This window comes from Nipponia nippon, unplaced genomic scaffold (assembly GCF_047370975.1).
Source record: "Nipponia nippon isolate SJK-2023a ecotype South Korea unplaced genomic scaffold, ASM4737097v1 scaffold_10, whole genome shotgun sequence".
In the NCBI taxonomy this organism is placed as follows: Eukaryota; Metazoa; Chordata; class Aves; order Pelecaniformes; family Threskiornithidae; genus Nipponia; species Nipponia nippon.
The window spans coordinates 3,457,673-3,471,684 of NW_028262291.1; the positions used below are offsets into that span (position 1 = coordinate 3,457,673).

At 42.6% G+C, this 14,012-nt stretch overlaps 1 protein-coding gene across 3 annotated transcripts in view; it reads right to left on the bottom strand.

The window, feature by feature from the left end:
• Window positions 1-2,217: 2,217 nt before the first annotated feature.
• The window catches only part of CTTN (cortactin), a 28,383-nt gene continuing 16,588 nt past the window's right edge, over window positions 2,218-14,012 (bottom strand). For all 3 annotated transcript variants that reach the window (XM_087742707.1, XM_087742696.1, XM_009461387.2), the window contains 6 exons: window positions 13,894-13,963; window positions 13,196-13,344; window positions 5,808-5,897; window positions 5,535-5,724; window positions 4,556-4,624; window positions 2,218-3,997 (listed from right to left, as the gene is read on the bottom strand). In XM_087742707.1, coding sequence (XP_087598833.1) covers window positions 3,861-3,997; window positions 4,556-4,624; window positions 5,535-5,724; window positions 5,808-5,897; window positions 13,196-13,344; window positions 13,894-13,963 — 705 coding nt within the window. In that variant the 3' untranslated portion in view covers window positions 2,218-3,860. The remainder of the gene's footprint in view (window positions 3,998-4,555; window positions 4,625-5,534; window positions 5,725-5,807; window positions 5,898-13,195; window positions 13,345-13,893; window positions 13,964-14,012) is intronic.

A 14,012-nucleotide genomic window follows, 5' to 3' on the forward strand; every position in this document is an offset into this window, starting at 1 on the left:
CCCTGCAGCAGGGGATCCGAGCCGGGGGAATTTAATGCAGCTGCAGTTTCTGCCGCGGGACAGTCAAGGGTATCTCGTGTCTGTGAGAATTTCTCCACCTCCCACGTAACCGCTTTTCAAACTATGTCCTTCTCTCATTATTGTCACTAACAATTATTACAGAAATAGACAAATGAAATATTATACTATAAAATGTTTACATATAAAAACACTTTAAGTGTTCTTACTATGTGCTTAATTATAATTAATTTACAAGAATGACACTCAGAAGTGTAAAATCATCAATTGATTAGACAGTGAATAACATCGGTGCCGCTGCTGCCTTCTGGCAGCTGAAGCCCCGCAATGCTTGGGAGAGACAACGGGATTGCATTAACAAGCAACGAGATGAATTCAAGGTGCCAGGGAAGTAAATGGCTTGCCCAAAGTCAGGTGGTGAATCAGTAAGGCACCCATTAACAGAAGTTAACGGGCTTGCTTGCTGCTCGCATTAGTTACCCACGAGGAGGGCTGAGCCAGCCCTTCTGATGGTAAATGCAGATAGTTTGGGATGGTTTTTCCCAGGAGCAAGCGTTTCGGGTGATGTGAGCAATTACTGCTGATGACTAAGAGTGATCTTAAAACTTCAAGACTTGACTACATCTAATCTCATAGTAGCACGCGTACAGTCACAACACTGCTACCCAAATACACCGACAAGATACCAAATCAATCTGGTACAGAAAATCTTGCCACACTGTGATAGTGAGATTGGTAGCTTAGAGATGAAAGTTTCTCCACTAGGTGAGGCAATCCATGAATAAGCTCCCAAGACTTAATACCCGTAATATTGCTGATAGTGTCACCTGATTTGTTATTCCAGTAACTCAGTTCCTCCCTGTCTTACTCTCTGACACAGGAGATGGACACAGGACCGCGGTATTTTCCCCACGATGCTGTTTATGAAGACTACCCGCAGTGAGTTCACGCGTAGTGCCGCTGCTTCTTTCCCTTTGAGCTTTCCCCTCCCTGCTAGCAGCTCACTTCTTGCCAGGCAGGGCGTTGTGGCAGCCTCCTCAGGGCCCATTTTCCTTTCAGTGCCTCTGGCAGCAGCAGCCCCCGTCCCCAGACCTTGCAGCCATACCCCACGCCTTCACCCAAAAAACATGGAAAGGCTTTAGTGCAGCAGCTGCCCTTTGCACGGCACTGCCCTACCTGCTCAGGCTCCCCGCCAGCCCCATCCTGCCACCAGGCTGAGCCCAGGGAGGGCTCAGGGGCTTCTCCAACAGGCTCATTGCCCACACCGGCCCCCTCAAAGCTGCCTTTAGCAGCGGAAAGCTTTAATAACCCCACCCTCCACCCCCTCTAGTGCAGAAAGCCTACCTGTACGTGCACGTTTTCTTCTCAAGTCGCGCGTTTTAGTTACCTGCTAAAGCAACGGCTCTCACTATTTTAGGACTCGTGGCAGTGAGCTCTGAAACTTTGGATTTCCTGTTAATATAGTAGCATTAAAAAAATAATTAGAAAAAGGGTGTTAGGATTTTCTTTCTTAGCATTTCCAGCAGCGCATTGTCAAAGAATCAAGTATTTGATTCTCGGAGAAGTTCAGGATTAGAAACTGTACAGGATGGGCTTGCTCAGACAGCAAGGCAGGATGCCCTTCTGCGGCCAAGGCTTACAGGAGCAAAGCTTTGGAAAGCACCTGACCTAAGGATCCTTATCACGAACAAGAGCAGAACAGCTTTAAAGTGATGTAGAAGTTTATTTGACTGTAACTGATGGCCGTGTTTTCAAGAGCACTCAGTGTCCTGCAGCCATCAGTATTCCCAAAAGCCAGTAGCAACTCTTCTCACCAAAACCACAGCTCACCGGTATTTTTAGCAGAAGTAACAGGCACATAAAACAAAAGACAAAACAGATCCTGATGTTAAGATGTTTAAAAAAAAAAAAAATTTTAAAGCTTTTCTCCTTTAAGTTCACCCAAAGTCTAATTTTGATCTAAATATTTCCACATGGGAGTAGGAGTAAAAGACAACGCAAGTGAGAAAGGGAAGTACATGGAAGGCAGCAGCAACCTAGAAGAAAGTAGGTGCCCTTCATGACAGCGCCAAGCATCATGCGGCAGCTCCGCGGGAAGCAGGACTTGTATGCAAGCTGGTCCCAGATAAGCTTGAGACAAGATGAACTATCTGTAACAGACTGACAAAGCAATTTAAAAATACAAAAATATTCCATGCAAATGGTTCAAAAAGTTTATTGAATATTTAATTTACAAAAATCATATCCCTATGAGGTGTCTATGCAAAATTGGATAAAATAAACTGCATATAAAACCCAACCCTAGTAATGCAAATACAACACAGAAATGAGACCATGGAAAGGAAAAAAAAAATATATATATAATCATGACACACATATGACATTCATTAAGGATTGTCCCAACCATCCAAGAATTGGTTCAACATGATGCCTTCTTTGTAGATACATTATACATTTTACCATTTTATACAGGTCTTCTATATTCCGTTGGTCCAAATTTACAGTTTATAAAAATTCTTTGCGTTCTTTCTTAGCTACTACACCAGTTCTGCCATTCCCGTTTTGATCGGAAGGTGGAAACAGACAGTACATACATTGAACATGTGCACTATTAGATGCAACTTGCTATCTTTGGTAGGGACCCTAACTCTGCAGTGAAGTCAAGCTTTCTAGAAAAACAAGAATTTCAGTTTTAGTTTTGGCAAAGAACAGGTTTAATTTTGTTGTTTAGTAGAACGTTACTGGCAGTTTCTGTTGAACATACAAGAAGTATAGTTGGCTCTCGTAGGGTTTAAAAATGGAGATCATTTAGATGGGTTTTAAATCTAATTAATTGTATTAGCATTCCTTGACTCAAATATGGTTACATAAAATGTCATTACTGCACAGCAGGCCATTCCTTGTGTGAACGAAGGATGTATTGCACGCAGAACACAACTGCGATTCCATCCTGCCTTTTTTCTCCCGTTTAAAGCAACGAGACTATTCCTGCAGGTAGTCACACAGATCGGGATGCCAGTTGCCCTTTGAACAAGTAGGAATCTCACTGAGTGACTCAATGCTTGTGTAGTAACTTTTTCAAGTTTTCCTGGGAAAGAGGAGGGCGAAACAAAACCAAAAAGTAAAGGAATTCGGGATAATCAGTGCTAGAGTGTTTGCAGCCCTCCTCTGGGATAACATGGACAGGAAGAGCAGGATCAGGGAAAAAAAATAATCAATGCAAGAGCCAAGGAACTTCACTTTAAAAGAGAAGGAAAAAGTAACCAGACTGTTTCCTTCATAACATTAATATTCCATAAATATTGGACAGTATTTGTTTAACTGCAACTTTCAAGCATTCATTCTCTTTGCTTTTTCACACACTATCTGGAAAAGAAAAGAAAAAAAAAAAAACTATGCACCTTCCCAGTCCTCCCCACTCCCGCTTAGTGGAAATGCAAATAACCTGCATAGCCATGATTTTCTTAGCTGAAAACATTTAGTGGAAGACTAACTAGACTTAAACACTAAGTAAATCTGCTCACTTATGAGTAAAACATGCAATATTACGACAGACAGCTAACTGTCCTCAAAAAGGCTTTTTATGACAATTGCTAATTTGGCAGAGAAGAAACGTTTCCAAATGCATGAAAATCATTTTAAGAGCCTTAGTGAAGAACATAGTAGTTACAATATATTAGCGATTTCTGTGGCATAAACATTTTAAAAAGCATCAGCAAAGTATTAAATATAAAAGCAATATGTATATACCCCTCCATCCTCAGAAAAGCATCATGATTTGTAGTGTATTAAGTCAGATTTGTTGACTGGGGAATTAAGGCATAACCAGTAGACAATAGTCTTTATTGTCTCAGCTCCACGTAATTCGCGGGGAACAACCCGTATCGGCCTTTGCAGACACCCCTCCACCAGCCGTCATCGATCATTTCTATGTTTGTGATGATGTCATCTGGGTCAAAGGAAATCTCGTCATCACCCGCTGGAGAGAGAGTTGAAGAGGCTCAGTATTCGCACCAGAGCAGTCCACCGTCTCACCTATCAACCCACCATCGCTAAAAGTAACACCATCACCTCCCTCTCTCCCATCAGGGCACGGGGCAACAACAATCTGTAAAGACGGACGCTTTCTCATGCTCTGGAGCGATGAGGTAGTCGGTTCCTACCTGCTGCATTTTGAGTGCATTTCTAACTTAGAGCAACAATTGCTGCCTAACACGCTGAGAACCACTTTACTTTCTTGATCTCTCCTCAGAATTAACCTGTCAAGATTTTAAATGACTACATAATGCCATGGGCTTACCAAGAGTGTTAACACTCCGTTAAAAAAGATTTTGAGAACTCCCACCATTTCCAGAAACAGTGGCTAGTAGTTTTCAAAAGTGTCTCAATGCTATTGCTAAATCACTAAATTCCTAATTCTTCATATCTTAATTTCATAGATCACTACAAGACACTACAAGATGAAAGGAAAAATCCAGACATATCTGTGCGGAACAGAGTTTCCAAAGACAAGGTTAAAAACAAGAGCTTTGCTTACCAGCTTGATAATCATAAAGGGCTATGGCTGTAATTCCAAGTTCATTTTCATATTCGTCATAAGCATTTTCTGAGAGAGAGAAGAAACAAATTAAAAGCATGAACCACACTACCTATCACCCCGAGTTCTTTGCTATGGTGCTCCTCCTTTAATTCTACCGCTAACCCACACAGGAAGCAGGTAACAAACTATGCAAGTTTTCAGCAGTGCTGACGTGCCTTCTGAAATGGATTTTTCCCTAAATCACACACAATTAAAGCCTGATAGGAAGCATTCACAAGTAGGCATTTAATACAGTATAAAATAAAAACGATCAGCCTTGTAAAATGTGACAGAACAACTGAACGCAAGATCAGTGTCTAAGAGACTACTTAATATCATGTTAAGGGTGCGTGTTGGGGGCGAGGAAGGGCCTGTTTAAAATCTCTAGGTTTTCGTACCAGAGCAAGCAGGTTCGTTCTTCACCCCTCATTTAATAACCAGAAGAGATGAGAAAAATGGGAATTCATTCATACAATGGGAATGTATTCTTTCAGTTTCATTAGTTTCAGACACCCTTACTCCACTCCCTCATAGGCACAGAACACATCACATCAATTTTGAAGTCCAAGAACTGCTGACAGAATTTTTTGCTTGGTAGGCCAGCACTGGCTCAACACGCATTTAATCTCCATATTCTTCTCAAGTTGAGCTGCATTACACAGGGTGGAAATGGTTACCCCTACATTTCTTTTTGAACTGACGCTCTAGAGAGCACTGTAATTATTCCAACATCATTTCACAAAGGTTAAGTAATTTCAACCTTGCTCTAGCCATATCTTAATTTCCTAATTAACGTTTGTTGACGGAGAATCTAAAAAGTCTCATCAGACTAAGACTTCAGAAAACTAGGACAGTGTGCTATCAGCACAACTATTCATTAAGTCGTTGCCCAAGGAAATTATCTTAAAGGGTTTCATATCAGAAACAAACACTCTACCTGATTGGTACTGGTCTCCTGCCCCTGCCACTTCATAGACAGTCTCTGGTTCATATTCTGCCTCTCGCTGACTAACTGCTTCTTGGTAGTCCGACTCTGCAGCTTTGTAGCCGGATTCTGGCTCGCACGCAGCTGAATACGTTGCGCTGGAATTCTTGTAGGCAGACTCTGCTTCATAGGAAACTGCGTCCTGCAGAAATACAGGTGAGGTTTTGTAAAAAGGTTCCTACACTTAGGATCAAAAACCAGGTACTGAAAGTGATTCTAACAAACCTCGTAGACTGGGCTTGAGGGTGCCTTCTGCTCAGCTGGCTGTGTGGTAGGAGATGGCGGCGGAGTTTGTTTTTTGGCTTTAGCTTGTTCCTAAATTGAAGACAAAGAAAAACTTCAGTGCAGTTTAATCACTGATGTCGTGACACTGAACAAGAAATAATTTCTTTTTTCTCCAATAAGAAAGACAGCATATTCTGCAATGAACTGATGCGAGCAGGGAGCAGAAGAGGACTGGACTGGCTGGATCGTTAGACCTACCTGAAGGTTTAGACTGGCTGTACAACAAAGCCTCGGAAATACAGCAAAGCAGAAGAGAAAAAAGTGAAGAAACAAAACCTGCGCAGTATGTATGCATACATGTGTTTAAAAACAGAGTACCCAATGTTCTTTGGCACGCCTCCATAGGAGCTGCAGGGTTTCTGTGTTAAATATATTCATTCTGTTCATTAGCTGGCTGGGCCTCGTGTCCCATTTTAGCATAAGTTTAGAGAACCTGAAGCCTGCACGTTCTAATTATACAACTGATATATTACCTTTGATGAAAAATGGTCCTGCAAGCTCTTGCAGGTCTGCAAAACACCTGCCAAGGCAAAAGACTGAATAGCTCGGACAAAATTAAGTCCTCCATACTGACAATGAGGGGATTCAAACGTTCAGAAGAGTTGTATGTGGTAGAGATAAAAGCAGTATTGTTATTGTACTCTGTGACACAAAGAACGTGGATCTGAATCAAGTGTTCTGGACTCAAACACTTCATGCTGTGCCATCCCACCTGTGAATCAGAGGGCAAATCCACGATCATCATTAGAAAGCCATTCATTCGGAAGCCAGGATACCATAGCACAAGAAATGCTACATTACTTGCACAAAAAAAAAAAAAAGACCGTAAGCTAGCTATTTCATTTTGCCTCTCTACGATAGGGAAAAAGAAAACTGTGGATCTAGGGCCAAACTTTCTTCTTTATTGTAAAAAAGAACAGAGAATAGGTCCTATGGGAGACTGTGCACTCCAGTTGTTTAGGTCCATCAAGCTGTAACTCCCCAAAGGATCCTCAGGAGAAACTGTAGTCCAGAGGTGAAGTGATAGGACTCTGTTACAAAAAAATTCTTCCTTTCCTTTGTCACAGCTCAGGAAAAATACATCTAACAAAGCAAGCAGAGCGTGTCTTGAGAACAGAGCCAGCTTTGAAGACAATTCAAAGCTTAGTGCTGTGCTCTCTGGAAAAAATATGTCCTGATGCAAACAGTCCTCCCCCACTTTTAACTCCTGTACTACAGATAAAAAAGCACCAGCAAAGTGTTTATTAGAAGTCAAATCTAAGTTTGGGGACAAGTAAAGTAGTATCAATCCATTAACAATGTCAAACATGGCAACGGTTTGAATAATTTGTCCTAGGAAATGGGTCTGTGCAATCCAGACTACAGTTTAGGACAGCCACAGCATAATTGCCATAAAGCATTTAAGTTGCATGGTCCCCCCTCAGGCTGGGTTTCTTCCACACAGAAATGCTCCATGTGAAAGAGCATCCTGCCTTGTTCTCTAAGGTCGCAGAGGCTAGCTAAATCACGAGGCACCCCCTGATTCAAACCAGCAGTTAAAGAAGAGCTCCCTGAACACCATTTGACTATGTGACATGTGAAAAGCAAAACAGAAAAAGGATTACCAGTAAACAGGGTTCTTGAAGGAATGCAGTCCATATGTACATTCCCATTGTGGGAGTACGTATGCCCACGTTCTTTCTTAAAGTGAGAGAACTTTTTGTCTGTGCAAGGAAGTTCACTTTATTTCTTAAGTTCACTTAAGTCAAAGTCTGTCCCCAACCTTTACAGTATCTGTGGATGGTGTGCTTACATCCCTCCCCGTTTCATGCTTGGCTTGTGAGCAAGGGGCAGCACAGCCAGTGCCATTTCAGTTTCCCCTTAACCTTGTCCTCCCTCCCTCAGTGTCTGCAGAATCACACAATTAACCATGGAGATGTTCAGTCTGGAAGAACATTAATCATCTGGTTACGGTGAAATTTAAATACCAGCTTTGGAAAAAAACTTCAAATGTGTCCAGGCAACAGAATCTTTGATGAAGCACAAGAAAAATCAAGCATAACGGCTTGAATTTAACCCACACTTACAACAAAAATAACAGTAAAGAAAGACAGTCATTTTTGAGAGAGAAAGGGGGGGGCAGGGGGGAAGACATAACAGTTCAATGACTCATGAGAACCTGTGTTACTACATTTAAACCCTTCTGGAGAACTGTTTCCTCAGCAGGAGAAAACCTCAATGAAAACCTGAAATGGGTAACAAAAGCCTAAATTCACCACCCTCCATCCACAGATCTTACTTATGAGCATATGATCACCCAAAATGAATGGCAAGAGAGCTAGTGGAGAAGCTGAACTTCTTCCCCTACTCAGGCCAGACTACAAACCCATGCAACGGAAGGGAATACTAAGCAGAAAGCCTGACTACTTTGGCAAGATACATATGACCAGCCATCTCCTCCTTACTGGTTAAAAAAAAAAAAACGGCTCCAACTGAGTTGGAATAGGAATAGTCTTAACGGAGAGCCATTCAGCATCTGTAGCACTAAGTGGATTGTTTCAAGATTGAGATGAGTGAGACAGACAAACTGTTACACAGGTCAGGCTGAGAGAACTGAAGAAGTCACTGAAAGGCAAAGAAGGCCCAGGACCAAAATGCACAGGACAACATCCAGAAGGATGCTGTCCTGCCTTACCCTAACCATGGCGCTTGGCCGCAGAGGTACCCGGAGAAATGCACACACCCATCCACTTGGCCAGTCTCAGGGCTGTACCCAAGACCAAGCCTGGACACAAACCTCCTCTGAAAAAGAAGCATCGATACTTTCTGTGTCAGCTGTGCAACCCTTCAAAAAATTCACAGGGCCACCAGAGCAGATTTACCACTTCTCGCTGATGACTGCAACACAGCTCATCTATCAGACCTGAAGGACTGACGCGTGGGAACTTCAGAGTCATGGTCTCCCCACATGTATCGCTTAGGGCAACTTCTGCCTCAAGGGAACAGAGGATCTCTCCTAAACCATATTATACCGTCGTTGCTCATAAGCCAAGTAGAAAAGCTCTGTCCTCCAAATGGACCAGCTCTCCAGAGCACTGGCACATAGCTGCTGCTGCTCCTTGTGAAAATGCAACTGTGGTCCAATGAAATCACAGGGTATTGTAGAATATACTGATATCCCTACTTGTCAAGACAGAGGGAACGTGAAGGGTATGCCCCTGGAGACACATCTGCCACCACCTGAAGTACCTCTTTGCATCTTGAGGAACGTCGACCTGCTTGTAGCAAAGGTGCAGAGCAAATAACATCGATAAAGTACAGAAAAGATCAGTATGAGGTATCAGAGTTGCCACATGCCCTAGGAGAGAGACACTTTCATGAGGTAGTTGCCTAAGAGTTAAGGATAAAGCATCCTGGGATCCTGCAACAAGAGAACTCGTACCATCTGGTAACTGCTCTGTGATAATGAGTCAAGTTCTTTACTTCAGAACATTCACTTTAAGACCCAGGTGTTCAAGGATGGACTGCAATGTTTACAGGGACTGGTGTTTTGTAGAATCCTCTAGAAACAACCAAATCAAAGTAAGGAACTAACAGTCCTTGGTTGAGGAGTGCTGTCTAGCAAGTACCATCAGCATCTTGAGGATGACCTAAGAAGCTTCAGACAGGCTAACTAAGAATTTCTTAAACCACCAGACACCTTGCCTGAGCATGAAGAAGTAGTAGTGATGATGGAATGGAGTTACTGCCAGGTGAAAATATGCACCTCAGAGAAAGAAATGAAAGAGCAAGATGAATGCTGAGAAAGTCCATTTTCCTTTGGGACCGATACTTCTTAGCAATTCTCAGCAGTAACTGGAAGCAAGGGCTGTCCAAAGTGATCTCATGAGTGCAGAATGGCCTTATTAACAATGCAACACTCGTGATATCCATCAACCTATATCATGGTTCTTCCTTATTTGGAGAACTGTAAAAGCATCTACTAAATTAAATCCTTCAAAGACAGCAATGCTGCTTGCTATAAGGCACAAGTCCTAACGTGATCCAGATCCAATGTGCTGACAGAGGAAAACAAGTGCCAAGAAAAGGGAGATCTCTTGAAGAAGGAGCGAAGCTGCACTTTCAAGAGCAATGTATACCTCAAGGTTGACCCTGGGTTGTATCCAAAAAGAGTATTCATTCCCATTCTTCATCACCCCATGGAACAGACCCCAGAGCTGAGGGACTACAGCTCTTTGACTAGAGTTGCAGCGTTGGTGGCAAGGACAAGGACAGAGGAGGATGAGGAACGAAAAATCACTTTGTTAGGGAAACAACCAGGTGCTAGACCTAGATACTGGCAATGCATAAGCTTAAACACACTGAAACATGCTGGGAACAGTGGACTGTAGTTCAGGAACAGAGACAGCCTGGCAAAAGCTACAGGAGCGATGGGGCTACCAGCTGAACGGCAACACCAGAAGAAGGTGGTGACACATGCTGACAGCATTTTGCTGTGGCTCTGAGTGAATACGGGCTGAAGCATTCAACTTTTCTCATCTGAAGAGCTCCCAGAGCAACTGTACGGACTGGATGCATTTCAGCTTTACTGCTCTGAGGAGAGGGGAACCAAGTGACTCTCCTCAAGGCAAACATTCAGCTTTTCTCTGTGTGGCTCAGTGCTGGAGGCTGGTGCCAATGCTGAGAATGACATAGAGCGGTTCAAGCTGACTAACAGAGTGGAACCCTGGAGCAGGCTTGCTGACCTTATCAAATAGAAAAGACTGAATTCTCAACTTCAGCTCTTTATCTCTTCCTCTCCCAGCTTTAAGAGAGTGGCAGATGCTGTATTAAAGGTGTAACATGTTTTTCTCCAGGACAGTAAAGAAACCCAAATAGTGGTTGGGGGGAAGGTATTAAAAGTCCACAAAGTACACAGGGACGAAAAGCAGCATTAGAAGAAATCACTGATACACAAAGATGAGTTCCCATTCATCTCATGATACATGTATGCAGTGAACATATGCTCACACTGTACATCTTGAAGCCATAAGGCAAAAAAGATAATAAGCTGAAAGGGGGGAAAAAAAAAAAAAGCAGCATCATTTTAGATGGAGAGACTTGATTCACTCTATAAAGCTGGAATTTCCCAAATTTCAAACAGAACTCAAAAGGAAGTTAGTGGTTTTCAGAAATCAAACTATACACAAGATACATGAGCCATGCAGCTTCAGCACAGCAAAACTGCAGAGCTACTTCAGAAGCAGCGCTGGCCTGCACACCTGTGAACAGCAGAGCTGAAAAGCCAACCAACAAACCGGGCAGGAGATTTGGGTTAACTAGATGTTTTATTTGTTAGGGTTAATTTTCCACTTCTGTGTGACTATACAGATGCTTTGCTGGCATAAGGAATAAGGAATAAGATGGTTCGAGAGTGCTGCCGTGAGCAGGCATGCTGGTTTAGGCTAGCCTTAGTTAATGTGAAGTAATGTGCAGTTTCACTGCTGTATTTTTCTTAGTTTAGGAAGATCGGAGCTTGGTTACTGTAAGCCTACCATGCATTTAGTTTTTCATACTTGTAAAACAAATTATTTACACCAAGTCTAAATTTGTGATGAATGAGACCATACTGATGGAATGGGATGAACACCACACCCTGGTATCCTGTAGCAGCATCCTGCTAAGGGGAAGTATCTACCACATCTGAGAAAGCAGTCATTGAGTCTGCCCCATTTGCTGTCAGGCGAAGGACCAAACAGATCTGAGAAACCATCTGACAGTCTTTCTTCGATGCCAGATGTCTCACAGATGATGCTGAGACAAGTCCATATGCAACAAGATTTATTAGTGGTGTCTGCAGCTAGTGGCATACATTGGCTCTAACAATGAAAGATACTTTTGGCAGAAAATAAAAACAAAAGAGGAGAAAGAGAGAGAGAAGAAGGAAGGAAATAGGAAAACTCCCTCATAGCAAGCCAGGAAGAGCAGTGACGAGGGTCCGAGACAAGCATTCCCTTCTGGGAGGGTCTCTTCAGCGAAGCAAGTGGAAATGATGAAGATGATGAGGATGACTGTTTTTCCCGTGCATCTCCTTGGGTCCTATACACTTTTCCTCAGGACCCACTCAACCCCCCTAGTGGTTATCCCTGCTTGGGACACTATTAGCACTAGTTGGAGCATGCTGTTTTGCCATCAGTGTTGCATACTGGTTCGCTGTTAAGTCTCAGGGCACGTGTACAGCTAAGTAGCATTTATTCAGAATTTAAAAGACTACAGTCTTTTTGTGTCCTATGTTTAGTCTTCTCTAGTATAAACTAATATCTGTAAAACAAGCAGTGAAGGAGAACGGGAAAAGAGGGACTATTCTTACACCAGCATCAATTGCTTCCCACTCCCTGCCATAATATCAGAGTTTACAAGTGTGAGGCCATGAAATCAGAATAACAGCATGGGACCACAAGGGAAACTGCCACAGAGGCTCTGGACAAACACTGCTACAGCAGCTCGCATGAAAGATTATACAGCTGCAGAGAGCAGGCCCTCAGGATTACTGATGATAAGGCATCTCAGGCATCGTGTAACAAAGCAAATGAACAAGACATGAAGGACAAGTTACAATTAACGCACTAGTCCTTCCATCACAGCAGCAGAGTTTCACCAGATATGCAAATTCTATAAAGCAGACAAGATGTAGTTTCTGACTAAACACTTCCTGGAATTATTTTGCTTGTGAATAACACAGAAATCATGAAGGTTTTAACCATGTCAATGCTAAACTAATTTTCTTAATTTCCAAACTAAGATTCAGTTAACTTTGGAAGACTATTTCCCCTCATCTCATGGGCATGTGCTATACCAATGGGTGATACCACCTCCATCTTCCACAATACTGATTCCAAAAAACCAGCATCACCAACTATCACCGTGGTATTAAACTTCTCGGACAAGCATACATATAGGGCCTTTCAGAGACCACATGTCTCTCCCTTTATGAGCACCTCCATGTTCAAGGGAATCTGGCATTACGAAAAGGCAACAGTAGGAAAAGGTCAGGCTGCAGAGATTAGTGCTCAAGACTAGCATATGTATTCTGGGATAGGCTAAATAGAAAACCTATACACTATTAAGTGTTACCCCATCACCCCATCTGATGTCTGATATACATATGGTGCATGTTGATAGATGGCTGGAATCGCAAACAGGTAAAGCACAGGTACAAACACAGGCAAACACACATATACACACAAAGGGCTGTAAAACCCAGCTGGAAAGAAGGAAAGTATCTTTTCTTAAAAAGATTCTCTTTTCTCCCAACATTGCATTGAAACACACTAGACATGCGGCTCAAATGGGATTTGACTCTTACTGACCTCCAGTTTCCTTCGAGCCTCCTCCTGTTCTTGTTTCTCCCTGGCCATTCTTTGTGCTCTCTCAGCTTCTGCCTTCCTTCGGTCTTCCTGCTCTTTTTCCTTGGCTAGGTTTTCAAAGTTAGCTCGGATGCTGCTTGTTTTATTAGCAACTGTAACATTTAAAAAAATTGAAGTCAAATGTTGTTCTTTATGGTTCTGTATAAAGGTAGCCTGGAATGAGTTTTTGGTACAAATTCGTGCTAGGGTTGAACACGTTTTTTTTTTTTCTGCTCTCTGAGCTCACAGCCCATTCAGGAAAGTCCTACTCTCTTTCTTTCTCCCTCTCCCCTTCCAAGTCCAAACCTCTTGTGCACCACTTCTCTCTTGCATAAAAACCTCTTCAACACTTCTCTCTCCTCTCCTTCGTGGTACAGTGTCTACCACTCTGCTCCCCTACTCAGTCTATTCTCCACTCTGATGCTTTTTATTCTCCCTTCCTCAACTCTGATGACCCTCAAGGAAAAAAAAACAAACCAAAAGCCAATGAACCAAAACAACTTCTAAAGGGAGGAAGGAGAGAAAGTTGCGGTTGCTAGAGACCTGCAAATACAGCAGTTCCCTCTAGATGCTTCCTACTCAGTACTTCTACATCAACACTAATATCCTGGGCTTTTGAACGTTACCACCGCCAACGAAAGGATTTGGGGCCAATGCCTTACCAGCTTCTATTGGCTTGGTCTTCTGATAAGTTGATGCTGGTTTCTCAATATCTTCAAAAGTTGCTGCATTCTATCAGTAAGGAGAAAAAGAGTGCACTTAAAAAACACAAATTCATGAA